Source organism: Strigops habroptila, chromosome 7 (genome assembly GCF_004027225.2).
Source record: "Strigops habroptila isolate Jane chromosome 7, bStrHab1.2.pri, whole genome shotgun sequence".
Classification (NCBI taxonomy): Eukaryota; Metazoa; Chordata; class Aves; order Psittaciformes; family Psittacidae; genus Strigops; species Strigops habroptila.
This window is the reverse complement of record NC_044283.2, coordinates 28087271-28114958: the sequence shown is the minus strand read 5'-3', so window position 1 is coordinate 28114958 and position 27688 is coordinate 28087271. Positions and strand designations below refer to the sequence as shown.

At 43.3% G+C, this 27688-nt stretch overlaps 2 protein-coding genes across 3 annotated transcripts in view; one reads left to right on the top strand and one right to left on the bottom strand.

The window, feature by feature from the left end:
- SCFD2 (sec1 family domain containing 2) overlaps positions 1-27688 on the top strand; it is a 224944-nt gene that overhangs the window by 172972 nt on the left and 24284 nt on the right. Inside the window, exons 6-10 of one of the 2 annotated variants that reach the window (XM_030491893.1) lie at positions 4647-4792; positions 8339-8473; positions 13986-14105; positions 18049-18167; positions 21497-21850. In XM_030491893.1, coding sequence (XP_030347753.1) covers positions 4647-4792; positions 8339-8473; positions 13986-14105; positions 18049-18141 — 494 coding nt within the window. In that variant the 3' untranslated portion in view covers positions 18142-18167; positions 21497-21850. Of the gene's footprint in view, positions 1-4646; positions 4793-8338; positions 8474-13985; positions 14106-18048; positions 18168-21496; positions 21851-27688 lie in introns of those variants that run through there. The other variant, XR_003992210.1, reaches the window with a different exon arrangement.
- Positions 19299-25457, bottom strand: RASL11B (RAS like family 11 member B). The gene is made up of 4 exons (XM_030491894.1): positions 25270-25457; positions 25132-25188; positions 23742-23818; positions 19299-22874 (listed from the first exon to the last, which is right to left on the bottom strand). The coding sequence occupies exons 1-4, from the start codon at positions 25391-25393 to the stop codon at positions 22407-22409; spliced, it is 726 nt and encodes a 241-aa protein (XP_030347754.1). The 5' UTR covers positions 25394-25457; the 3' UTR covers positions 19299-22406.

The following is a 27688-nucleotide window of genomic DNA, read 5'->3' as shown; positions in this document are numbered from 1 at the left end:
AAGTTAACTCTGCATATATAGAAAATAGCTTGCATAATGCAATCCTGATGCCAGATTGTCTCTTCTTCCCAGTACTAGTTTTCTGGTTCAGCCCATGCTCCAGTGTGTGCTTCTAAATGACTCAGCTACGCTGTCAGCGCCATTCCAGGGTTTGCAGGGTCCGTGTTGGTTTATTTCTGTAAATGGGCTATAGAGAGAGCCTAAGGTAGAAAAAGCCTAAGTAAATACCAATAAAGCAGAGTAACATGGTGAACTTTCAGCTTTCCTAACTTTTTATCTTTGTAAGTATTGTGGCCTTTCAGTGATGTCTCAGAAGTATCAAAGACCTTCAGAAAGTGTTAATAATTATCATACTGCTCTAGAGAAAGAACAAGTTTGATTGTAACAGCTAGACCATGTACCAAAATACACAAAGAGAGGGAAAGCTTTTGTGGTACACCGGTATGAAATTTTCATTTGTTGCATTCAGGGAGGGGATAATCAATCACGTGCCACACTATAATTACACATCTCATGGGTTCAAATGTCTGTGTCTTTTTCTTAAAGTATCTTCCTTTCAATCTCAGAAATCAGTAGAAAATCTGGTCCAGTTTGATTTCTGGGTCACTCCAGCCTGTAGAGAAGAACATCTCCATTCTCCTATTTCAAGCTTCTTGTGAAAATGGATTAGTTCTGGTACTAATGGTTATGCAGACATGTAACTTAAGAGGTGATGTGCTATTTCTGATTAAGAAGTTCAAAAGTAGGTAAAAAATAAGGGCTGGTAGTCTCATTCTTTTAGGTGCTGAACACAGATCCTGACAGTCTCACTCTCCTCAAACTCAGCACAAGTGAATTGAAGCAGAACAGAAACAGTGTCAGTGAGGTTGGGCACGACTTAGCACAGAACTAGGTTGTGGTCTTCTTGAGATATCAAGATCTTGGATACGTGCTTTAAAATCCTTAGTCCCATGCTGGTTAATGGTGACTTCCCCCCACTGGGCTTCTTCAAGTCTGACAGGAAATCACCCAAATTTCATTTAAATGCCTTTTTCCGTATATAACAGGGCTTGGGATTCAAGGAATTCATTCAGCATGCTCTCCAAATGAAATGCCATTTAACTCCCCATGAAAAAAACAGCAACAGGAAGAGTTGTTTTAATTAGCACGTGAGCTGTGCAGCAGCTAATGTATTCCACCTCTTCATGGTAAAAGAAGCAGATTTCTTGGTAGTGTGAAGCTGGCAGAGAAGAGGGATTGTGTTCTGCTCTCCATATGCGCACACAGCCCCATTCACAGGGAAGGTGTGAACGGGAGGTGATTTGTAACTGCCCGTCATTTGTACAACACAAGCTTCTGTTGTTCTGCAGGCCCTAGAGAAACCCAGCTCCCCTCTCCAAACCTCTTGCAGTGCCATGGGTAGGCAGCAGCCTTCAGAGAGCCTGAAATTTGGTTAATTAATTTCAACAATAAGGGGTTGCAAAGAAGAGTTGGGTTTTTTAATTCACATTTAGAAAAAGAACTGTGTGTCAGGCTGGAAAAAGAGGTCTTCAACTTCCCCAACATGTGATACTGCTTGATCAGAAGTCCCAAGGAAGCCACATTTTAGAGAAATCTTTGAAAGTATGCCTCTTTTCCCTCCATCTGGTCAGCCTTCCACGGGTGCCAGACCACAGCTTCATCTCTCAGTGCCTCACTGGATCCCAGACTGGGTCCAGCACCACACTCTGCTGTGGAGGCTGGAAGCGCACATTGAGCCTCTGCTCCAGTGCTCCTCAGGGTGCACTCCAGTCTGCCAGGAGCACAGCCTGGCACACCAAGGCTGCTGCACTTTTCATTTTGAGTGATGTTGATGAGGCGATGTGGCCTGTTAAACAGATGGTGAGAGTGAATGATTTCATGGCCTCCTCCAGCCCACAAAGTGTGCCAGCACAAGCTGTAAAGAAAAGCCCAAGCTCCAGACAGCATTTCCCTGGCAGTAAGGTTCCAGCGGTGAGTGATGTTGCAGAGGCTGCACTTCACTGAGAAATTGCCCAAGAGAAGATTGACCCAGTAACAAAAAGCCAAGTGGGATGCACTAGGTCAGGCAAGGAGCATCTCAAGGGTTTCCAGCCACCGCGTCCACTGCCCTACAGTTCCAGAAGTGGGAAGTGACAAGCTGGTTTGAAACTTCTTGGTCAAAAAGCTCTTGTTAAAATAAAGAGAGAAAGAGAAGTGATGCCAAAAGGATAAGGAAATAAATATTTCTTCTAACAACAAAAAAAAAATAACTGTATGGCCAAAACAAAAGACTTTTAAATGGTCCAAGAAAATAAACAATTAAGGAAAAAAGCAGAGTGTGCAAAGCAAGCAAGCCTGATGTGATTTTTACCTTGCCTGAACTTGTTCAACAGAGGGGAAAAGAGAGGATAAAGAAAATACCACTACTTACATTAGCTAGGAACTGCTTATCTCTAGTGTAGCTAAACCAGAGAAAGCTTGTCTCTCAGAGAGAACACAAATCTAGTAATGCAATAATGAAATATGGTTCTTCATTTTAATTTTAATCTGAAAAATGCTTTATAAATGTTAACTCCTAAACATGCACAGCCTCTGAGTTGGGAGCTAACAGGGACTGCCCCGTTTTCTCATTCCTGTTTTCTCAAGGGCACACCAACAATACAAGATCTCTGAATATTTTGCCTGTGCTAGTGATAAATACAAACTGGGATTTGTTACCTCAGGCTTTATTTATCAACTTCATCTGTTCAGAAGGTGTTCAGTTTCACTTTTTTCAGCTGTTGGACACCATTCCCTTACACATAAATTGGCACGAGATCACACGCAGGAGCTATCTCTCTGATAGCTCACCAGTGAGCACCAGTGGAGTGGGGTAATGAGCTGTAGCGTGGGGTTTGTGTTCAGGGCTTTCACCAGCAACACACAGGCTCCTCGGCCAAAGGAAAAACTAACTTGGGTCAATCAGAGTATCGGAGCATGCAAATCATGCACACACATAACAACAACATTTCAGTATTTCTGTGAGTTGTTTTGCATTCATTAAAAAATAAATAAATAATAACTTCAAGAGCCTGGCCAAAAATATATGGGTGTCTGTGTTAGTATTACAACATGGGGGTCAGCAAGGCCCAGTTCCTGTTCGCTTCATTGCTTTCTGGGTTGTAATGGCGTAAATCCTCAGCAGATTGGTTTAATGTAGGCTGCAGAAGTCAGTCATTTTATCTGCTCTGCTGCACCAGCTGGGGATCTGACTTGGAGCCTTTCAACAAATAATATTGAGACAAATTAAAGCTTGGTGTCTGATCACCATGTTGTAGAAATAGTTTCAGACCTCTATATGTGTGTATGTATGTGTCTATATTTTTTATATGTATATGCTCTGCTGTACAGAATGCAAAGATGTGAATGATCCAGATTAGCTATTACAAATTCCGTGTAATGTTTGGAAGTAACACCTTTTTTGTTGTTTCGTTAGTGCATAACGGTTCTGTCCTCTGTCACTTGTAGAGGAAAGTTTGTTCAGAATCCCCCTTCACAAAAATCAGGTGCTCGCACAACAGTTTGGATGTCCACTTTCAGTGCCAGGCTTCGCTGGTGCAGCACAATGCTAACTGGTGGGTGCTGGGACCTGCAGGGAGACCCTGTCCTCTCAGTAGGATTCTGCACAGATGTGGAGACCAAGTGCGGAACTGGGGCATGGACACACTGCTACAGGAGCATTCCCCTGGAGAAGACACCAGCAATAAGCAGGAGCGAGCGTGTGGTAGTGGTAGTGTGCACGTGTGGCAAGAAGAGTTATTTTATGGTGGATCTTCCACCACAGGGGTGAGGAGTCAAGCAAGAAGAGAGGCAGGCAGAGATGTCAGAAGGTGTAGAGCTGTGTTGACAGGAAAATACAAATACCAGGTGACCCAGTTCTCTCTCACTTTGCTAATTCTCAGCAGCAGCTCAGCTGAGAAAGCATTTATTCAATACTTCTGTGTGATGTAGGTCATGTGGAGAGGGGGTTGGAGACAAGGCTAAGAATTTCTCTTTGCCAAGACACCTCCTGGCCACCTGGAGGGACCTTTTACATGGTCCTGTAACTGGAGTTTCTCCACAGTGGAAGATAAGCATTATATCTTATCAGAAGTGCTTTGGAAAAGTACATTAAAAGTAGTAACTATGCCATTCTGAGAGATAAGGAGCTTTTTATGCCAGTACAGCGCTTTCCAATGTATAGCTATCATTTCCACTGCATTTAGCACAGACACGTCACATTTTTCTTGTCATAAAGGTAGGAACTACATTTGGAATCAGCAGGCTGCCAAACAGGGACCCAGTACAATGCCTGAGGAGCAGTTCATGGCTGTTTTGCGCAGATGAGACCAGCAAACTTCAGGGCCTGCTAAGCATGGCATCTTCTGTTTGCTGCGCTGATGAAATTGCTCCATGATTTACATTACAAATGTGATTAGAGATGTGCTGTTCATTTGCTGTCTAGGCTTTATGCCTTCTTGCTTAGCTATAGAGACCTGTGCCATACTGTTTAACAAAGCTCCTGATTCTCTAGAATATAACATGTTGAAACTAATTTAATATTTCCTCCCAGTTATCTTTTTCCTACTGCTTATTGTCAAAACACTTCAAAGTTTTTCACTCACTCAGCTCCATGTTTGTTTCTTTAGGCTGTGACTCATCACTGAACCTGACATCTCAGAAAGCCACAGATGCAGTGGATGGTATCTTTCGGTCCCTCGGGGATATTGCAAGAGCTCGAATGCACATGAAACAGTTTAATTCCATACACAATCCAGGCAGCAACACCCACCAGGCAAGTGGATCTTTCTTTTCCCTGCATATGCTTTTTCTGTAGCATGCTGTCAAAATTACAGCACTGATTTTCTGGATGTGCTAATCATATGTGTTCTGCCCATGTGGAAAATACCTAAGTATAGATTTTATAATTGACTTAATCATCAAGAACTTCCTCAAGTCCTTCATCCAAACTCAGACAAATCCTTGTCAATGCCAGCAAATAATTGTCTGAGGAAGAAATCTCGGATTTGCTCTGCAGCATTGTGCTATGACATAAATGCCTGTGAAAGGCAGGGATAGGTCAAGATGGTTCGGGGCTAAGACTTCTTGTGGCATAGCAAAGCAGGATGCACACATTTATACAGCAACTATATTCCTGTGTATTTTCTCTCCCATTCCTGTGTGGGAGTCAGTCCCGTTTGTAAATAGGCGAAAAATGCAGCTATTGCTTCTAAAATATGAAAAACACATGATGATATTACTATAGCTCATCAGGATTAATATAAAATGGTTTTCTCTCTTTCTATCTCCCTTAAAGTGTTATAACTTTTTCAGTCAAAAATAGTTTTACAATGGAAAGCACATACAGTGATTTAGAGAGACCATAAAACTTGACTCTAGCCTTGAGCCAGAAAAAAATCCTTCCAAACTCATAAGAATGCTGTAGACCAGCAAAGGGACGTAGTTCAAATTAAGCATTCCTTTGAAAGAACAGAAATCAGGAGTGTTACAAAATGTCACTGGAAAACTAAGGTGCGGAAAACCTGTTACTGAAGTCCCCTAGCAGTTAGGAACAGTCTTGTGTCTGAAATAGGGAGAATTGTTAAACATTTAATACAGCTTGGGAGTGGGAGGAGCTGTCAGATGATAAAGAAAATAACCTCTAAAAGTTTCCTGGAAGTGTAATTAGCATCAGTGTGTTCTTTGGATGTAACCCAGGTTGTTTGCTTAGGACTAAGTGCTGGAACACAGCAAGGGAGGTATTAACACCTTGCAGCCCCCTAATCTGGCTGTGCAATGGGTTTAATTGCTTGAATAGTACCAACCTTCTGCTGAGGGCAGTTATGGAGGTTTAGAGTAGCCAAAATAAGCAAGCAGTATGGTTTTTTCCATCATACATGCATCTGTCTACAAAAGGGCCTCTCTTTTCACTGGCAGGTGTTAATATATGGGTTGTGTGCAATCAGTTTAGATCATCTGAAGAAGTAGTGTCCTTCCCTTACTGTGGCCATACATATTCCCAGCCTGGCTTAGTGCTATGGGAACGGGTTTAGCCGATAGGTGCTTTTCTGCTTTATCTGTTAGGAACTGGGAAGCCTCCATTTCTTGTTGAGATTCAAAAAAGGTGTCTATAGATAAGTAAGTGGCAATTGGATAACCTCTTAGAAGGACTTTTTTGTAGCATTGAAGTGTATATGTCTCACATAAAATGATAAATGTTTTCATCAGGTTATCAAACCAGTTCATGTAGTGACCATGCAAGAGGAGAGTATTTTGCCTGATATTGTAACTACTGTTCTTTTGCTTTCATATTGATCTGAAGTGTATTTTTTCCTTCCTCTTTCCCTTCCTCCATCCTTCCCTCTCCTCATTCTCTTTCTTTCTCTCTCTTCTCTCTCCTTTTCTCCTTATAAACTTGTCTGAGGTATGTCCCATAGCCATCAAGAGTTCTAACAACTCTTTTAAATACAATTTCTGCCCCAACAAAATTTAAAATTGATAAAAGTTTCATTATATGAGTTAGAAATTGATGCAGCTATTGGGAGTTGTACAAAAAATAAAGTAAAAACTCCATAAAAACGTAATAAATTAATTTTAAGTCATAAAAGATTTTTAAAATATCTGAAACTATCATAGCTAAAAAAGGTAGGTGACCATGTTATCTGCCTTTCAGTATTTGTGTAGCCAAACTGGGTCATTTTGAAGGGCACTGAGTTTTGGTGCTGAAAATTCAGACATGTGAAATCGTAGCACGTTTTTACCATCTTTGAGTACATAGTTTTGTCTGAAGTCAGATAATATTTTCCCTTTAATTTCGTGCAGTAAAGCCTCTCTGTTTAACTGTGATTTGATCTCTACTCAAAAAAAATATTTCATTCCTAATGTCTTTCTGCTCCTCATCTGTGAAGATATTAAACAGCTTTTTATACATAGGCTTCATGTCTGCATGTGTATTTTCAAACAGTTGTTTATTGCGTGACTAGAATTGACACAAATCTTGGCATGTTCTCCTAAAAGATCCTGCAGCTCATGTCTGCTGTAATTTGCTTTGTTGGCTCAATTAAAAATTATGCACATGTTGTGAGAAGAACTGGACGAGTTGTATAAATCTTTGTTGACAGGATTGTATTCAAAAACTGTAAGTTTTGTTTCTCACCGTAAAGTGTTGGGTGAAAAACATTTCTTCAATTACTCCAGAAAATTTTCAAGCCAAGTGGTTTGCTCTTTATTTTCCATCCGTTTTTGCATTTATCTTGCATGATGTCTCTTGTAGATAATATCTTTACAAAATTAATGAAGTCATACTTAATTGCCCTAAGATGTCTGGGGGATGATGTATATCTGGGCTAGTCCCAAAAGAAAACAAATGTGCTAATTTGAAAGGTGCTGATTTTCCAAGACTGTTATGCTTCCTCAAACAGTTGTGGTTCCATTGCAGGTTGGGCAAAGTTGAAAGCAGCAAAACAAAACTCTATCTGTAAACCAAGTAAGGTTGAATTTTCATTAAAGAGCATCTTTCCACAAGTCCCTAGAATTTTTTATCTTAGAAACTTTTTCAGGATGGCAAAGTGGTTTAAACCTTGGTAAGGGAATGTGGAAATGTCTAGGCTACTAATTCATATTCATCCACAAAGGTTAGTGGACCCCAGGGGTGAATTCTTTGGAAGTTTAATCTTCCAAGATGCTGACCATTCATACTTTTACATGTTCCATTTTTCCTGGTCCCTAACTTCTCTGAAGGTCTGACATGCATGATATTGGTGAGGTTGTTTGGCCTATTTTTCTCCAGGTTTTCCAAAGGTAGAAGTATTATGTAGAGTGCCCTGGCCATAGAAGCTGAAGGACTAACAGGGATTCCTTAGCTCTGCTCTCCCATGAGGGACAAACAGGCAGGTTGGCCTCTGCCAAGCCCCACTAATATGCCTGTAGAAAGGCATATTAGCAACCCCTCCTAAAAATCCCTGTTTAAGTGTTTGTAAAATCATTACAAAGTGAATGAGATATGGGTGCATGATGGGCAAGTGTCATTCCTATTGCTGTCCTTTTCTCCAAAAATATTCCAGAGAAACTAGAAGCCCCTTTCTTCCTTGCCTCCCTCTACTGATACAATACAGATAGGGCAGAGTAAATGTGTGGCTATCTTCCAGTCTTTCCAGTTTGATGCTATGCAGGTACACACCATTTGTGGTCAAGGCCACTGCTGCTTCGATAATTTTCTAACTCTCTGAATGGTTTCCTTTCCAGGATGATTATTTTTGTTACTTTTCATGGAAATAAAATGTTTAGAAGAGCAGTTGCACCAAGTCTAAACAGCTCATAGTACATTGTTCTTTTTGTGCAGGCTTCTTACAAACCACTGCTGAAACAGGTAGTGGAAGAGATCTGTAATCCTGATCGACCTGATCCTGTTGATATCGAGCATATGTCATCAGGCCTCACCGACCTCCTTAAAACCGGATTCAGCATGTTCATGAAGGTAAGTCAGGCTTCCCAAGCTCATCTGTAAGATTTTCCTGAGGTCATGGCATCATATGGCAGTAGCTGATTTTATGTTCTTGAGTTAGTATTGTTCAACAGAACTTAAGGGGCACTTAGGGGAGTTAAATCCTTGCAGGGGGACAGGGAATAGGGAGGCAACGTGGCTTTGCTAAGGAGAAGTCCTACACTACATAGTTTTCAGAGCCCTTCAGAGATATCTCACAAGCTAATGATAAGCAAGTGCCAGTTCATATAACCTACCTGGATTTGCAAAAGGCTTCCACAAGGCTCTTCACCAAAGGATTTTAAGGACACCAAGCAGCCTCGAGAGAGGAGAGAAGTTAAGTATGGTCAGGTCTCACAGGGGAGGAAGTTCGTCAGTGGAGCTCCATATTCAGTGTCTTTTCCATAACTTCATATTGTTCAACTGGCACGGTGGAGGAGGGAAGCCTATTAGTCAGAAATTGCCTTCTGGATGCTCTTAGCAGGTTTTAAGACAGTCTTTCTACAGGAGCTTACTCTGCTTTACAAATTAGCCTATGCTAAGTGTTCACTGAATGTCTACAGACATGAACTGTGGAGTAGCTAGCATGCTGTATATTCAACTCTGTCTTATTGCATATCCTGAAGTTTCCATTGAAAACAAACCTGAAGTTACGTCAAACCACATCAATGCCATGGTTATGAGTACAGTACGCTTCTGTACTGTGCCTGATGTTCTTCTTCCAATTTTACCTTCCACCCCTCAGCACAGAAGAGGCATCAGCAAACTGTATGAGAGTGGACACAAGTTGCAGTAAGGGAAATTCCAACTGGATATAAGGAAAAAATGTTCACCATAGGAGTGGTTAACTCCAGAGAGACTGTGGATTCTCCACCTCTGAAGTATCCAAAGGTGGGCCAAACAAAGCCCTGAGCAACCTGATATAATTTTGAAGTTGGCCCTGGCAGAGAGATGGACTAGAAGAGCTACAAATATTCCTTCCAACCTGAATTGTTCTGTGACTCTATGGTAATAGAAAGGAAAAAGGTTTTTCTGTTTTGTGCAAATGCCTGCTAGGCCTGCCGTGTATTTAAAGACAGGAGACAAAAATAGTTTTGCCTGTTATATTGGTACTATTCTAGAACATACTATCAGAATAACAAGGTTATTTTTCTGTTATTTCAGAGCAAGTTAGTCTCGAGCACAAAATCAGATATGCCTAAAATCCAATGCTTGTTTTTAGGAAACTCTGTCCACAGTTGAAATGGATTTCCAAAATATATTCAGTTAGGTTCCTAAATGGAAATTCTCAGCTTTTCATAGCTTATGATAAAGCCCTGAGAGAGAAGAGAATAGCTATAGAAACAGTGACCCAATGTTCTTTCCATTCATGTATTAGTCCTGAAAAAATTCATGCCAACACTCCAAAAATAGGAGAAGAAAAACAAATGTTCCACCATCAAATAAAGTAAACAAGCTTGTGCACACAGTCACTTTTTAAATGTTTGGTTTTGTTTACCAGTAACTCTCACAATTGTATTTATTTCATTGTGTTTAGTTATTGCTATTTTTTTAGCAGGAACATAGCTTGTCCTTTTTAAAAAACAAAACAAAACAAACCAAAACAAAATAAGGCAAGGAACATAAATACTCCAGCAGGTCTAAATAGTTTGATGGAGACATTGACATCTTTGGCTAGTTCGAGGTTTTTTCTATCCTTGTTAATAATTTGTGTGTATGTGTCACATAAGTATATTATGGCAAATGCACCTGTAAGTACCTGCATCTCTGCTGGTAAGAAAAATATCCTACTATAAGGAATATGTAAGAGATGAGCAAGTGAATCTTGTGTAGGATGAATATTTATTAGGCATAGTCACGTACCTCACAAATAATGTGTCCATGCTTGCTCTTTTAGTTTGTAGCCTGGCTTGTTGGCAAGTGGTCAGTTATTACTTGGAGGAGTTTCTGACCAACCTGTATTTCTTATACAAGAGGATCTTCTTCATGTACTGCACCATGAGCACAGTAATTATTTCATGAGCTTCCTTATATTTTTATTTCTTCCTCAATGCCTAAATATAAATGCCAACTCACATAAACATGCTTTGGTAAGTGATGGGCTCAGGTGTGTTCATCCAGGACAGACTTTTAAAGGTATCCCTCATCCAGAAGTTGTTTCTCTGGCAGATGTGTTTGTTTTGAAGGTAAAGGCAGGTGAAGGGAAAAGGCCTCCCTGCCTCAAGGATTCCTCTTTTGGCTGTTGTTCTAGACCACATGTGGTTTATAATGATCTGAGCTTAGTATCATTGATACCAAGTGCCCTGCACAGCAGTCTAGGTTCTGGTGATCAATGTGTTTTCCTTTTTCCACCTACTCAGCGAAATTAATTAGTTTCTGATTGGCAAAAATACCAGATGCATTGGTGCTCATGTCCTGGTTGGCAGAGTTAGCCCTCATGGGACAGTAAAGGTTGTTTCTGCTGACTTTCCTCAGAGGAAAAGGCTGTTTTGTGAGCTGCCATGAGCCATGAGAACAAACCTGTCCTCCAACCCCTTCCTGCTTCAGTTTTAGAGTTTTATTGATCGCTGTCATCCCACTTTCCCATCTTCTCTTCTCCATCTCCTCCACGCAGACACATGCACCAGCAAAGAGCTCTCTAACCACCATTGTCCTGAGGAAATGCAGTGTGGTGGGCTCAGAGCTGGAGAGAAGGCATGGATGTCCAGCTGCGACACTCTGCTGTCTCAGGGAACCATCCCTCCTTCTTCTTTTGGACTCCCTCACTTTGATGTAATGTTTTGGTATTTTCTTGGTTAGTCTTTCTAATTGCCAGAGAGAACTGTTCCCATTAATTTTAATGCATGGCATTTTGAACTGAAAGTGAATTTTACTTGGGGATTTTTGCAAACTTCAGATTTCACAGTAAATGGGATTCAGAGGCCTTAGAAATGACCCAGAACAGCTGAACTTTAGAAGGATACCAGAACATGTTGCTTTTGTTGCAGTCCACTTCAGTTCTTCTTCTGTATTACAGAAATGAGTTGTGTTTAGCTACATGCAGCCAGTTCCTTCAAAAGACAGAGCCTTGGGTGGTTGTATTATCAAACAAAAAAATCTTGGCAGAAACTTACATTCTTAACACAGCCAAATATTTTGTACCCAGAGTATTGTCCTCCTTCAAAACACTTGTGCATAGCATAACAAAATTACAGATTCCAGGACCCTTTTCATTGCAATTTTAATTTAATTTAGAGTTTGCATGCCTAATAGTATTTTTAATATGCATTTCTGGAATTTGTGGTTTGAACTTTAGTCTTCTGAAAAATAATAAGTTTTATATAGGCACCATGTGTTTGGATCTAGGTTTATTTTGACTGAAGGAAATGATTTGTCAAGACATTTTCTCTTTAGTACTGCCATGAAAGCTTGTGCTTTCTGATTAATCTTCTTATAGTGGGTGTCCTTTCAGTGTGTCCAATGTTATGCATGCATGCTTATGACTTTCTTGTCACTAGGAAAGACATTAAGAAATAGAGGCTTTATTCAGTATCAAGTCTCTGAAGTTCGAGCTCTTTGCATAAGTCTTGGGTCATTCAGAAGCTTCATGAAACGGAATGGAGCCATTTGCTCTGACAATATGGTTGCAAAGAGCAAAAAGCCAAGGAAAGGAATAAAACAGTAATTCCAGTATTATATCAAAGTACCATAGCAGAGCGTTTTGTCAACTCTTATCTTCACCATCTTTGCGAGCAGTTATTTTTTTAACCTTGTGTCACTGCTTAAAGCAATTACAGCATGAAATACTCTGATATTTAACCAGTAATAGTTCTATTTGACCTGCTTTATAAGTTAATATTTAGGTCTTACTTAAACTTCTCATTGTGTTTGTAATAAGAATGGACTTTTTTCCATTTGTGGTTGACACTGTGTTGTATGCAGCTAGTAAGAAGCAAGAAGTCTGACATGGAAAAGTGCATAAAGAAAGTCTTTGTAAGCTCTGGTGTATCCGTTTAATTGGTCTGTTGGTGTAAATGGAGAATTGCTCAATATTGCACCAGAACTGCAGGACACCCTGCTGAACTGCAGTATATATGCTATCTGTGCTATCAACTCAATGAAGATGGCTGGCAAAGTGGGGGAGATTAAGAGAATAGACACCCAATACACAAATACTCAGCTCACTAATACATCTATCTAAGGCTTTTTGTACTGCTTTCAAACTCCCAGGGCACTTAAAAGCTCCTTGCCTGGGAAGTGGCGTTGAGCAGGGAGCCCTGTATAATTAGTGTCCAGCTAGCCTGGAGAGAGAGCATGCATCTCCCCATGCTTGCTTCAGAGGGAAGAGTCACTTCTGAAGGTTGCCAGTCAGAAAGCCTGATGGAGCTCCAGGATGATAAATTGCCCAAGACTAAATATAGGGCAGTCACAGTAGAGAAGAAAAGAAGATCTGTACTCTTAGGAATTGGAGCCACAGGGATCAAAGGTAGATGCTGTATTGGTGAAAGCAAAGGAGCTGCGCTTTGCCCAAACACAGGTTGATGACCACTTTCAAGCTGTTGAGTGAATGATGTTGAAAACCTGCATTGCACTTGTGGAAGCAGAGGGGGAAGAGAGTCTAAAAACCAGCAAATTAAACTGTTCTCATTGTCACTTTTTGGAGCCAAACATTGCATGGGCTCCACTAACATCACTCCCAAAGACTGGAGCAAAAGCATTGGCAGGGGAGTGTATTTTATCAAGAAAGAGTTTGCTATGAAACAGCAAAGTAATCAGACTTCTAGAAGTGGTTGAGAAAAACTGATGTAAAGAATTACCTTCACATTTAAAATTAAAATGTGGTTTTATAAATTTTTAACTGAAGTGGAATGTTTGTGCCATTTTAACGATAATTGGAGAAAAATGAAACCAGTATTTTGTTTGAGCTGAAGTTTCTCTATATTAGTTATAACCTGGTCATAGATGTGTTGAAAACCGTAAAGTGAAACAAGATAGAAACTGAATTTTTACTATAATGGACCTGATGTATTTTCATTGGATGAATTGTAAAGGATTATTCACTGGACTGGTGAAAACACATTACTTGCAATTCTTTCCACTGCTGACCTCAGGCGGGGATTCTAGCATGTTTAGGCTGGACTTTTTGCTTCTGCTGAGTAGTAATTTGCCTCTCATTCCTTAAAGCCTCATGCATACGTATGCATCCACCCAAGTAATCTCCCACTCTGGCAAAAGGAGGAAACTAATGAAGGAATGGAGAGAAAAGCCCTCAGACCTCGTGAGAAACTTCCCTAGGTTTCATTGGAAACCATGAAGACTCCATTTCCCTGAAAACAGTTCATTAGTTCTAACAGGGCATCAACCCCACTGATTTCCCTCTCAGCTGCTACAGAGACCAGCATTCCATGAATATTTCTGAGCTTCCTCATTAGTCTTCCTCCAGCAGCTTAGGGAGCCAGTCACTGCTAATCCATAGGTTTGGAGTTGGACAGAGCAACTACAAATAATGCCTTCCTTCATTTTACAGGTGAATCGCCCTCACCCTGGTGATCATCCTCTTCTGATCATCTTTATGGTTGGTGGAGTCACAGTCTCTGAGGTCAAAATGGTGAAGGATCTAGTAGCAACACGCAAACCTGGTACCCAGGTAAAAAGAGTTCCAAATGTACAGTTCCTGTCTGAACAAAGACTAAGAAAATTCATCAGATAATGTGCCCTATAGCACTGGTACCAAACCTACACGAAGCCACAGCCACATGGGCAGGAATGGTGTTAGGATTTTGCTGTGAAACATCTGTAGACAAAAGTGTCCAGGCACCAGGGGTCTGGTTTTTGTATGTTAGAGCCAGCAATAAAACTTCAAACTCAGGTTGGAGAGTTCATAATAGATGGCATTATTCTGAAGGAGCTTTCATCATGTCTCAAAAGATTTGTTTCTTCATATTCTTTATAAACCAAAACATTTGCTGTCCAAAAAGCTACAGGCTCCCTGGCAGTACGTCTACAGGACATAGCGCAGGGATGCTCAGAAGGAGCCTGCCAAGGATCTAGGTACCACCTGGTGACATATCAGTGGTGATCCTGCAGATAAATCAATTAGTACTGCTGAGGAGCAGACTAAATTAGCCTGGATAGAGCTGTACTGTTTCTGGCCCAGGCCAGCTATTTCTGATAGGTACCTGACCACTAGAGTCCTTAAGTAGCCTGAAGTAGGTGATGTGGAAAGAGCCCCCAGTCTCTGCAGCCCTTGGATGTGCTGTTGGCCTCCTGCAAGGAAGCTTCAGTAGCATCTGTCCATCCACTCTCTGACAGCAGAACTTGACTACAGCAACTGTCATCTGAATGGAGTGGGGAGGGAGACGAGGAGGATGGATGAGCTCTGGTGGCACCTGAGATGTTAAAGATCATTTAATTGCAGAGGAGCAATCGGGTATCTGCTGAGTAGTGCAGATACACGGGGTAATCTAAAAACTGTAGAGAAGTGCTGTGCAACCAGCTGCATCATGCACATAACTGGTTTCCACAGTGGCTTGTAAACATCTTGTTTTCAGTCCCTATGGAATGCAGCTTTGATTAGTAAGAAATCATTAGCAAAATGGAGACAACCAAAGCCAGAGCAGCCCCTTGGTTTGACATGTGTTTTCCATGTTTTACTTGTCTTTGCAAGGCAGTCTCAAGCAGTATTTTGTAAGGCAGAGTGCCATTTTTTAGTGTTTCTCCTGCATTAGCCTATTGCTAATCCCCCCAAAACAGCAAATGAAATTCTTTTCCCTCTTGGAGGTGGATTGAGTTGTGTCACACTGATGGACAAGTTAATCCACACCCAAAATGTATTAATACACCCTGAAAGATAAGCAGAGGGTTAACACGTGAGTTGGTTGAGAACTATGCAGGGAGACTTTCAACTGGCTTTCTAGAGGGACTTGAGGCTTGACAGTGGTGACATGGGATCTGGTGTTGCTTTGTTTTGGCTTAACCCTGGCAGCAGGTCACCCTCTGAGGCAGATTCCTAAAGAATTTTAAGCTTTTACTGCATTTTGCCCTTTGTCCAAATGTGCTGTGTTGGAGGTGAAAAGGACTTTGGGGGCGAGGCAGCAGGAGGAAGAGAAAGAAGAAAAGAAGCAGTTGTGCAAGTCTCTCATACAGAAAAGAGGTTATGAGTTTGTTGGATTTACCTGGATTTCTGCACTCTAGCTGTGAATGTGTGCCACCTGTTTGGGATTATTCTCTTTTCAAAAACCAGGCATTTGTCTAACTCGAGCCAGCGTTTAACAGAGCTTTTTTGTGGTGTTCAGGCAGTCAGGTTCAGGCATCAGGGGAACACTGGCCTCCCAAGTCCCTTCCAGTGAAACAAAGCCCTGACATTTATACTAATTATTGGCTCTTGGAGAAATGGAGAGACGTGTGGGTGCAAAAATAAAGAATTGAGGAGAGCAACAGAAAAACTGACAGGGCACACTGATTACTACAGCAGTTGTTTGGAGTTGAAGCAAATGACATTTAAATGTGGAGTAGGAGACACATGTTTCCATCCACAGGACTGCTCTGCATCTCAATATGAACGTCAGTTTTATTTCTCATGGAGCAGCACAAAGGAATACAATGTTTCCTACGCGTATCCTACTTTCAAATAAGGCAATTACCTTTTTTTTCCACTTTAATCAGGAGAGTAAAATACAGGAAAGAGCATGAGTGCATGTTTCACTCTCCCTCCTCCCAGCGTGCACAACCATCTATGTGGTTGTGACTGAGGAAGGCAGACAAGAGAAACCACTCCAGATGCAACCTCAGATGTTAGCTGCATCCTTCCCTGCTGAGGGGGAGCTCCCATGGCAGCACAGTGGGTCAGGGCAGGAGCTCCTGGTTTCTCCACCTCAGCTGCCATCAGGAGGGGTAGCCCTTCAGGTGAAGCATCAAAGATAGGCGTGCTGTACTGAACAAGGAGAAGGTCTGCAAAGGAGATACACTGTCCTGAAAAGACCAGCCTGGACGTGGGCATTACTTATCTGGGCAATTCCACCCTTCTCTGTAAAAATGAAGGAACAAATATTCACATTTATCCCCCTCAATGAGCCCAGATATACTGGGCTATACAGAGATACTGGGGGAAAGGGGGGAAGTCCCACTTCAAGTATTTGTCTGCATCCTTTCTCAGGCGTTAAAGTTGCAGATCTCATTTTTCTCTCTGGACTTGTTATTAGTTGCACAAATCCCTTCAGGGTTCAGTGGTGGGACTCCAAAAAGAAATTGCTTTTATCTGGCAGTGGCTATTGTTGATGTTTGGCTCGTATGCCCAGAAAACTTTGGTAACATGTCCCCTCGTGTTTTTCAGACTTAAGCTGCGTGATAACAAGATGAGCACATACTGTGCTTAGTCTGATTCTCATGTAACATAAGTAAGACAATGTCAGCCTTTGGCATCTGCAAATTACAGAGAGTTTTTTAGCCTTAGGAAGGAGAAGAGATAATCAGTGTCAGTTTGCCACAGATTGTGTGGGAGGACAAGGGAAGAAGTGGGGGAGAGACTATCAGCAGTACAGAAGGGATCCTTTCATTATTTGAAGTAAAAAGTTGAAAGAAAGAACAACAAAAAAAGTTGAAGTGCAGCACTACCACACATTTAAGCCGCATGATGAAGAGCACAACTAGTTTGATAGCTGCTGCAGGAAACAGATACACAGACGTACTCAGTTGTTGATGCTTGTGCTTCCTCTCCTCAGATTTGCACTGAAGAAGCAAATTCATTTTCAAGTGGGTTTGTAAAATAAATCTTGCCCCTACATCCCTGCCTTCAGTCCTGACCCTACGGACACTGCTGAACTTGGAGCTGTGCAAGAGCAGTGTCCTACAACTTCAACCCTGGCTTAGCTCCAAGCAGCAAGAGCATACACACTCGCTCCTTGCTGATGGCTTTGCAGTGCAGAGAAGCCTTCACACTAGGCACCTACATACTGGTTTTCACTGAAGAAAAAGAGATACCTGCATCTAGCAGTGTGTGTATCATGGTTATAGTGAACAACAGTTTCATTCATGAGACCCATCTTGGATTAAAAATTTGAACAACAAAAGCAATAGTGTCCCCACAGCACTCAAGGTTGAGCGTTGGTCCTGTTCTGCAGAACAGCCTGTGCCTGGTCCTAAGTGATTTCTGAACAGGGACTGTGGCTCCCCGCAGCAGGCTGGTAGCACTCCTGTGGTGCTCACCTTACCTTCAACTGAGAGGAAACAGACTTCGCTCAAATCTGTGCTGTGGGAGGGTAAACCCCTGCTTCATCAGCTGGTGCTTCAGTAAACACAATGGCAGTCACAACAAATCACTGGGTAAAATGTGGGTAGAAATGTGTCAAAGCACACATTCATTAAGAGTACAATGCTACCAGTCATTATGCTCCTTAAAGTAATTTAACTACAGTTATTAGTGAGCAGACAGTTTCACTGAGCAAGTTGTATTGCCCTGTCAGTAAACACCAGGAACACACAGCATGACTAGTGCTGGGTGAAGCAAATACCTCATATCCCCAGCTTATTAGAACTGCAATCAGCCTTGGTCCCCTTCGTTTTGACTTGTTGTTTCTTGTTCCCCCTTTCAGGTAATCGTGCTCTCCTCTGCACTCCTGACACCACGTAGTGCTATTGAGTTGTTGTTTGCCACAGACCGTCTCCAGCCTGACACTGATATTTGATGAGGGAGGATCTCTGGAGAAGATGAGTGAGTGCCTCGGCTAGAAACATCAAATCCCTGGTCTGTCACTCTTCCCAATAGCCCTCCAAACTATGCCATGTCCCCTGCTGCAGTTATGGCTCCAGTTGAAACAGCTGGGTGTCTGGCTGCAAGGGAACATGTGCAGCTCACAGGCAGCACTTCAAAATGGTCCACAACTCCCCTCTCCTTAACGATAGCACCATGCAGTGCTGAATCTCCCCAGCCCTGCTTGGCACAGCGAGGATGATCACTTGTCATAAATCCCTAGAAAAGGAGCAGCTGAGGACCAGGTGATGCTGAGTTTCCACTCCCCAAAGTACTCCCCAGTACTTTTTTTCTCTGAGTATTCCCAGCAGTTTCACTGGGGTTGCTTCTGGAGGGAGTGAAATGCTGCTGAGTGAGTGAAAGGCTAGCAAAACCCACCCTCTCTGTCATGCTACCATGCAAGACACATGTGCCTTACACAGGGTTAACAGCCTCTGCTCTTACTTTGTCCCACAACCCAGAGGTGATGGAGCACAGCCCTGATGTAGCTGGCAGAGCAGCTCCCAGTCCAGTGGTGCTCTCCTGGCAGGACTGGTAGAGGCAGGGAAGCAGAGAGCTGGACTCAAAGGGTTGCTTCCCTCTCAGCTTCCCATTTCCTGCTCTAGTTTCTCCACCCACAGTCCTGGGAGAAAAGGCTGTTTCTGATGGCACACTTCTCTGTAGGGTTATGCAGGAGGACATATGGGCTGTGATGGTTTGATGATAACCCTGGAAGATTCCTCCCCTCATATATATTTAAAAAAGAAAAAGAGAGAAAAAAGAAGCATGATCCCATTTCCAAGAGGCCGCAGCACAGATTCTGTCTTGAGCTAGATTTCTGAGCAGCAGGATTAGAAAACAGCTTTTATTTTTAATTTATGATCACGAAAGAGCTGCTATCAAATTCAGTTGTGTCATTTTTCTTTATAAAACTTTGCTGCAATCTGTGATAAAAAAGCAGCAGCCAGTAGAGATTGTGATTGACTATAGCACCAATACTTCCAAATTGCTACATAAAATGGTGGAGCTCTAAAGCTGCATCCTCTTGCCTCATCTAAGGGATGCTAAGACTGCAGCTTACATTGAGATAAGAATGTGAAATTATAAGTGACATTCACTCTATCAGAGCATTCTTTATTATGCCAAAGGAGTAGATTAAATGGGAAGTAGCTTTTTAACCTTTGTTCGTTTGCTAGGGTAAGTTCTCTTAAATGTTTATAATGGTCTTCAGAAAAGGGTGCATTTTGATTTAAATTCACTTTTGGGTGGCTGGAAGGAGACAATGGACCGATTATAAAGCATGGACAATGTCACCTCTATGGAAGAGAAATTTATAAGAATGGCTATAGAATGGAACTTTGTGCTATAAAAAATGAGACTTATTATGAGATTGCAATGTTAAAAGCTCAAGAAACAGTTTGAGTGGAGCAACTGTAAGCAAATAGCCAGTCTCTTTTTCTGTCTTCTGTACTGTTCAATCTTAGAATATACATGTTTTGTAAATTCTGTAATCAGTAAAGCAATGCTCCTACAATGCCAAACATCATCCATCTTCTCCTCCTCTCCTGGTACGCAGGGTTACAGATGCCAGGACTGCATATTCCTGCAACCCCTTTTTCTTTTGCATTATTTGTTTGCCCCAGAGAACCAAGACCTTCTGCCCTGGGAGGTGTCCTAGAAGGTTTTCCACACCCCGCTGGCAGCAGAAAGGCTCCCTTACATCCAGTGGCCATTGCTGGTCAGTGAGTTCAGCTACTCACACCTCTGAGATGCTGCTGCTGCTTTCTGGACATGATGGAGGCTGGCAGTTGTGGTCTTCTCTCCCTTATCTGTCTTTCATCAGATGCTCTCTGAATTGGCCATCTAAGGACATACTGTGTGGATAGTGAGAAGCAGGGGGGAGTGTAAGTGTAATCAGACACTGCTGCTCTTGCACTTCCTTTGACTGAGGCAGAAACTAGTTTTCCAGCCTCACACACCCAATTTGCAGGAATCTTTTCAGCCAGTGGGGCCACAGCTGTGGCAGTGGATGCTGGGGACTCAGCTATGCTCTTGTACTCAAGTAGCTGAAGAAATTAAAGAAGATGGTCACAAAAGCCTGCTCCTCTTCTCGACCAAGACTGGAGCAGAGTCTTTCCAGTGGCCCTAGTGTAATAGTTAGCTGCTTATTTGTAGGAAATAGCTGTAGCAGCAACACATAGTCTGTGCTCCAGGAAAAGGCCAGGGGGTCTGCCAGTCAGATGAGTAGCAACAGCACAGAAGACACTTTGCTTGGGCAGGTGCAGGACCATAGCAAGGAGTGCCAAAGCCCTCTGCATGTGACGCTAAGTGATACTCAAAAGGTAGGAAGAGGAGAAAACACAGAGCCACCTTTGGCAAGCAGCTTTAGTACTGTATTAATAAGCTGGGCAGTATTTGGTGATTTAATAAGCTCAGATGGGAAAAGCAAGCTCAGCTTTATTTGTAAGTCTAATCCTAAACCACTTGGTTAGGAGCTTATGCTCAGAAAGATTATCAGCAGCAGCACCTTGTCAGGGTTTCCCTGCACCAGGTATTACAGCTGTGCGCTAAGCAGATGAGCCCATGTGCAGCAGCCACCCTAGTCCCAGCAACACATCCTCCTCAGGAAGGCTTGTAGTAATAAAATAATTGAAGACTTGCAGTTTGATCAAGTTTCTCATTGTGATATAGCTCAATACATAAAATTGTTTTTTGGTTGTTTTTTTTTTAATTTTGAGAACGTAGCAGTCACTTAAAAGATTTAGTGTTCTTTCAGATTTTGACCTACCTCACACCCTTCCTTTCTCACTGGAGTGGGGTTTTTTTGACAAGGGGAAATGAAGAATCCCATTTTAATTTGAAATCTCTGCCTCATTCAGTTCCTCTCCTAAAAGGATCTCGTAAAAGGAAGTTGTAAAGTAGTTGTGAGAGCTCTCCCCCTGTGGTTTATGCTAATAAAGCAACAGAGGCAGGAAAGGCCTTCTTACAATGTATGTTAACTACCTTGAGAAAGCTATTGCTTTGTCTCAACATTTCACTGGTTATTGCCCACTGCTTCTCACCTGCACAGAACACGTAAGAAAACATGCAATTCAAAAGTTTAATATTGAACCAGGCAGTAAGAATGAAAAGTCCACTCCCTGGGAGGAGTAACTGTACACAAAATAAATAAGTTACAGTTTAAACAAAAGCACAACCGGCTTTTTAAAGTGCATGGGTATAAGGCCCTCAGGCTGTGAACTCCATTGGCTCAATGTAAAAAAGAAAAAGTTTTTATATATATATGTATATAAATCTGTCCCGTGTTTAAGGATGAAGAGGGACTGGCTCAGCTCAGAACATGCCACCAGCTTCATTGCCTGGAGCCAGATGTGCTTCACACCAAGCTGAGTCACAGCCACATTCCTTCTGTGCCTATTGCACACAGGAGGGAGAGATGAGAGAGAGAGAGAAGTGTCTTACACTGACAGCTATAATGGACTCCAACTCCACACTCATTCCTCAAAAGCTTCAAGTTGAATCATTTTAGTCTATTAAAACCCACAAGTTATTTGTAAGTATATATGTTTACAGCCTCTGGACAATGGTTTTGCATACAAAGAATCTCATCAAGTTGTCAGCAATACCATAGCTAGTAAAAAAATAAAGGACCATTGTTTACAGTCTTGATGCCCAGTCCCATCCACTTATTTTACACTTATTTTTACAGAGCAATTTCATGTTTGCTTATTTGTTTTGAAATAAACAGTTCTGCTGTGCAATGAAATTAAACAGATACATCATGCTGTCCTTCATCCATGGAAAAACAAGACTCAAGTGGTTACTTCTGAACAGTGAACTGCAGTTCAGGGTGTTTCCCTGCTCAAGTACAAGTTGAGTTCAGCTAAAAGGTTGTTTCTGCACAAATGAAAGCCAAATCTGTCTGACTGAAGAAAAAGCAAACTGAAAGCTTGTTTCATTTACTGACAAGTTCCTTTTCCATTTGAAAATACTCATTCTGCAAGTCACATCCTAGAACTATTTCAAGAGTTTTGGGGTTTTTTTCTTTTCCAGTCTGCCACTGTTTCTTTTTTAAGCAACTGCTGGAAAACTTCTACAGCCTTGCAAAAGACTACCTGAACCATCCTTCTTTCACAATGCCTTGGACTCTAGATGTGCCAGTGTTGAAAACCCCAGGTTTCAGTCTCGGACTAAGCGCTGGGAAGACCAGCGTCTCTGCTGTCAAACAGAAGTGACAGTCCTCACTTTGGCAGACAAAGCTTGCTTAAACCTTCTCTTCAGATCCTGCATGTTGGGTGATTTTGGCCGTGGAATAAGAGAGGTTCTTCTTCTCTCAGGGGTGCTGGTTGTTTGCTGCTTACTGACTTCTTTACAGAGGAGATGGAAGGCATTAAAGACATTGTTATAGTTTTCACTGACAGATACTTCATAGAAAGTACAGCCCAGCATGTTAGCCAGCTGAAGTCCCTGCTGAGGCTCCACCTCTTTGATGTGCAAGAGATCAGCTTTGTTTGCGACAATGACAACAGGGACTGTGTTTCCTGGATGCAACTGTCGAATGTGATGGTAAAGGTGACCGAGTAGTTCATAGCTCTTATAGTCTGTGAAGGAGAAGACAATCACCAGGGCATCTGCCCAGCGAATGCATCTGTTCAGCTGCTCATTACAATCCAGACTGTGTTCATGGATCTGAAAAATGAATGGTCTCAAATTAGATAGATGAAGTCATAAAAGATTAAAGATACTTGTATTTAGGAGTCTCTAAAGCCAAATAGCTTTTTACAGCTTCAGACATATATATTTGCATTTCACATTGTAAGTACAAGCTTAATCTGAGCATGGTGAATAAATGCATATGTTGATTCAGCTGCAAAAAGCTGGAATTTAACACTGGTGTTTGCTATACTCAAACGGAAAATTGACCTGAGTAGTTCTGCATGCAGAGAGAGACTTTGTAGTTCCACAGAATGGGAAATTAACTGGCTAGACAGTAAGTCTGGGGAAGCAAAGATACGAGCTGGAAGCATTTAGACCTGGAGTGTTGCCCAGTTCAAAAAGGCAGCAATCCAGCATTACTCAGGTCTATACATCCATAACTTTAACTTGTGACATGCTAATGAGCACAGCCACAATACAGGCTTCACTTTGTCACGCACATTTGTGAAGCTTATTGGGCAGTGGTCATGACATTTTCTTCTACATGCACTGTATATGCATGGAATTGTTTCTGGGTTTGTGTCTAATGTTCCCAATATACAGGAACAAGACACTCCAGTAGTTCAGCCACTCACAAGTAATGGGCCTCCAACATGCAAACAATTCATCAAAACAGTGATTTGTTTTCTTTTACTACCAGCTCACCACCGGCCCCCAACACATCTGTCTTGGCTGGCTAAAACACAAGTTACCACCTCTCCCACACAGAACATGGAACTCTGAAATGGACAGCAAAATATTTTCTAGAAAGACCATAACAAGATGGTTATGTGCAGAGACACACAAGCAGACACAGACTTAGAGCTGCTCTGGTGAACTGCATGGCTGCATCTAGCTCACCTGAACTCCTGGAGTATCTTGCACTTGAATAGCCACCATCTCTCCATCTATCTGGATGTGCCTGCTGTAGAGATTACCTGACAAGAACACCAACAGGTTCACAAATACAGCCACCACTCTACAGACAAAAGTTGCTTCTGCTGCCCATTAGCTGGGTAGGGAAAGTTGTATTGCTATTTATGACACAAGGAACCAGTGCTATAAGCTTTTTGTATATAACAGCCCATAAATTTATAGCTTTACTAGAAGCCTGGGATTTAATCTTGCATTGACTTGTTTGGAAGCTTGGCATTTAACAATGCGTAACTCAGGACTTCTTAAAGACGCTTCTTAAAGACTGTCTTAGCTTAGATAAAGGTTAAGTGTGCAAAATAACCAGCTTTTATTATAGAAAAGCAGTTTGCTTTTTGTTTAGCATTTCCACACTTCAGTGAAGCTCTCTGCTGGCTGGTCTGTAAGATTTGTTGGTTTGGGAGATTTTTTAGCTTTTTCAAGTCATTTTCTCAACAGAAGAGTGTATATTTTACATTCACATTAATTTAGACTTCCTGCCATGCTACACTCAAGTAAGTATGTAACATCACCTCTTCACTGTCCCTATTAAGCTGGTACTGTCCAGATCATATAACTGCTGGCATATAGCTTGCCAAGAACAATGCAGTATCAGGTTTGAAGAATGCTTTATTATTTTACCTACAGGACGTCATAGGGACATTTGCACCATATGAAGTAGGTCCTGACAGGGACCAGAGATGCAGTGAAACACAGTGCTAGCAAAGCTGTGATCACAGACAGTGTATTCGCTGTGGTGGATACACACCTTCTCAAGGGTTGCCAGGCAGAGGCTGCCAGAGCTGCCCACAGCACAAGTTTTAAGTGAGCTGCCAGCCTCCTAACAGCTTGATGGCTGTTCAGTGCACCTACAGCCCCAACAGCTTCCAGCTCTTCCCTTCACACTTGGGACCTGGCTCAGGGCTGGGTTTTGCACCCTGACTTTCAGGAAGGAGTTCACTAAGAGTGCTGAGGCACGGGAACAGGTTGCCCAGAGAAGCTGTGGCTGTCCCATCCCTGCCAGTGTTCAAGACCTGCTTGGACGGGGCGTGGAGCAACCTGCTCTAGGGGAAGGTGTCCCAGCCCGTGGCGAGGAGTTGGAACTGGATGAGCTTTAAGGTCCCTTCCAACCCAAACCAGTCTGTGACTCCATGCCTCGCGCCACTCGCTCTCCAACCCGGGTACACCCCCGAGCGGCTGCGGGGCAAGAAGCCACCGGCGGGGCTGGGGCGCCGCTCTCCCTCCTCCCGATAAACTTCCCCCCAACGCCCGCGGATAGCCCGATCCCCACGGCTCCGGGCGGGAACCAAGCCGCCACTCCGCCACTCCGCCTGCCTACCTGCGTTCCGCTCGTAGTCGCCGATGAACCGCCGGGTGAGGAACCGCACCACGAGCGCTGCGGGCAGGCACAAACAGCCGTTAGCCGCGCTCCGCCGCCCCTCATGGCCCCCCGCCGCCCCTCCGCCGGTGCCCTCACCTGTCTTGCCCACGCCGCTGCCCCCCACCACCGCGATCTTGACGAGGCGGGGCCGTGCGGCGGGGCAGCCGTCCCCGCCGGGCGCGCACTCGGCGATGGTGCACATGCTCTGCGTCAGGCGCATCGCCGCTCCGCGCCCGCCGCGCCCGCCACGCTGCGCCCGCCGCTCACGCCGCGCTTTTCTCCTCCCCGCCCGCGCCGGAAGCACCGCCCCTTCCCACACCGGCCAATCAGCGCGCCCGGCCGCCCCACGCCCCGCCCCACGCCCCGCCGCGCTGAGGGGAACGGCGGCGGCGGCGGCGGGTGGAGGGCGCTGCGGGCAGCGCGGTGGTGGCTGTCAGCAGCCGGCGTTCCGGGGCGTGAGGAGAAGCCTGGGAACGCTGCGAGACCTCCAGGCTCACGGGGTACCCCACACCTCCAGCCCTTAACGGGGATCTCGGCGCCGGGGCTGTCCCGTCCCGTCCCGCCAGGCTGACCCAAACGCAGGCAGCGTGTGTAAGGCTCAGTCCTCCGGCGCGGGGCACGTCAGCCCTGCAGCCCCGTAGGGCCGAGTGCCGGTTTGTGTACGCCTGGCGTCCCACAGCTGCACCCACATCCCCAAAACTCCCCTTCCCTTTTCCTTTTCCTCTCCTATTCCCTTCCCTCCCAGCCCTGGCCAAGAGCTTTGAAGTAACCACCCAGAGCAGGAGCCGACTGAAACCAGAACGGCTGCGACTGCAGAGGAAAGAATTGCGAGCAAGGGACGAGGCTGGGAAAGGTCTGTGCCCGCTCAGCTCGGTTATAATGCACAGAAACGGGGAAAATGGAGTAAAACATGGATGTGACAACGGTGAAAGAAACAGCAGACGACGATGGCAAGGGAGGGGAAATAGAAAGGAGAGGTGGGTGGGGAGCGGGGGCCGGTACCAGTCCATGTAGAGCACTTGAAACCCTTGCCAGCGTGAGCAAGGAGCCTGAGCACAAGATGGAGGAATAAAACCTGACCACACACCAAACAAAGCGTGCCAGGAGAGAGGTAACGGGGTGGGATAAACCCACCCTTCTGTGTTCAGGAAAGACAGACCTCATAGTGGAGGCCACTGGGTGACACTGAATGCTAATCACACACAAATAGGAATAGACCCGAAGTGTGTGGCTCAAAACCACAGCAGGGGCAATGTTAAAGAGGGTCAGGGTAGAACTGGGAGCCTGATGGTGACATTGGCCAAAGGCAGCGACCATCACAGCAAACCCACATTTGTGCAGAGCTTTCTATAAGCTGCAAAGCTACGTTTGTGTATGAAGAAAGGTATCTGGAATATAATGAAACACACTGCTGCTCCAGCAGTAGTGCGGCTTTCCCAGATAGAAATGAACGATGCCTGGGCTGAGCAGCACTTCTTGCCAGCCACTAGACCAACAAGAGGTGATGATTGTTTAGCTTTCTAAGCAGGGAGTATATTGTAAGGCTACCAAGGTCATAGGGGGAAATGGTTTTCATGGACGCAGTTGAAAATAAATAGATGGGTACAACATAAATTTATAAAAAGGTATTCCAAATCAAAAGGGGACAGAGTAAGAGACCTGATCAGAAAATCAACAAGGCTGAAGGACTCAAGGACTTGAATACAAAGGAAAGATTTCTGCCAGAGCAGCAGAAATGATCTGGATGTTGCATCTTAAGCAAAGGGGAAGGGTTTCACAGAAGATCTCCTGTCAGCTTGGTAACTAAGGTCACTGGAAATAGAAAACCTATTTTTGGTTTTTTCTTCAAGATGAGGAAATACAGAAGTTTTGTCTTCAAGATGAGGAAGTACAGAAGATACATAATGGCAGCCAGAAGCAGTTACTTCAGCCAGGGAAAAAGAAACAGGGCTGTCATGCAGTGAGAAGAGCATACAAATTGAAGGAAGCCTGGCAATGTTTACCAAACCAAGAAGCATTTTGCTTCCACTTTTAATAAAGATGATTATGTGAAAGGTAGGAGCAGAAGGAAGATGAACAACAGGAAGAAAATAATGGGTAATTACTGCAGTGGGGAAAAACAAGCGATCTCGTCCAGAGTTCAGATGGGCCATGTGTGTGCAGATGAGGGTGAAAGGAGCAACAGATTTTACTGCAGTGCTCAAAATATTCTGCAATACTTGCATTAAAGAAAAGGGAGGAAATAATTTACAATCATTTGGAAAAATTTTGGAGGAAAGAATAATTACAGATGTGGGAATAAATGGGATAAAATGAAGTATGCGATTACATGAGATGTTGCTTCAGCATGATCTCTTTCCCTGGTACAACTTTGTTTCCCTTTTCCTTAAAGAAAGGAAATGTGGTAGATGTAATCTATCTGATGTCAATAATACCTGATACTGCCCAGACAGGAAATGGCTATTAAGGCAGAAGAATGTGGGGATCGGGAGACAACAACAGAGGAGTGTTTTAT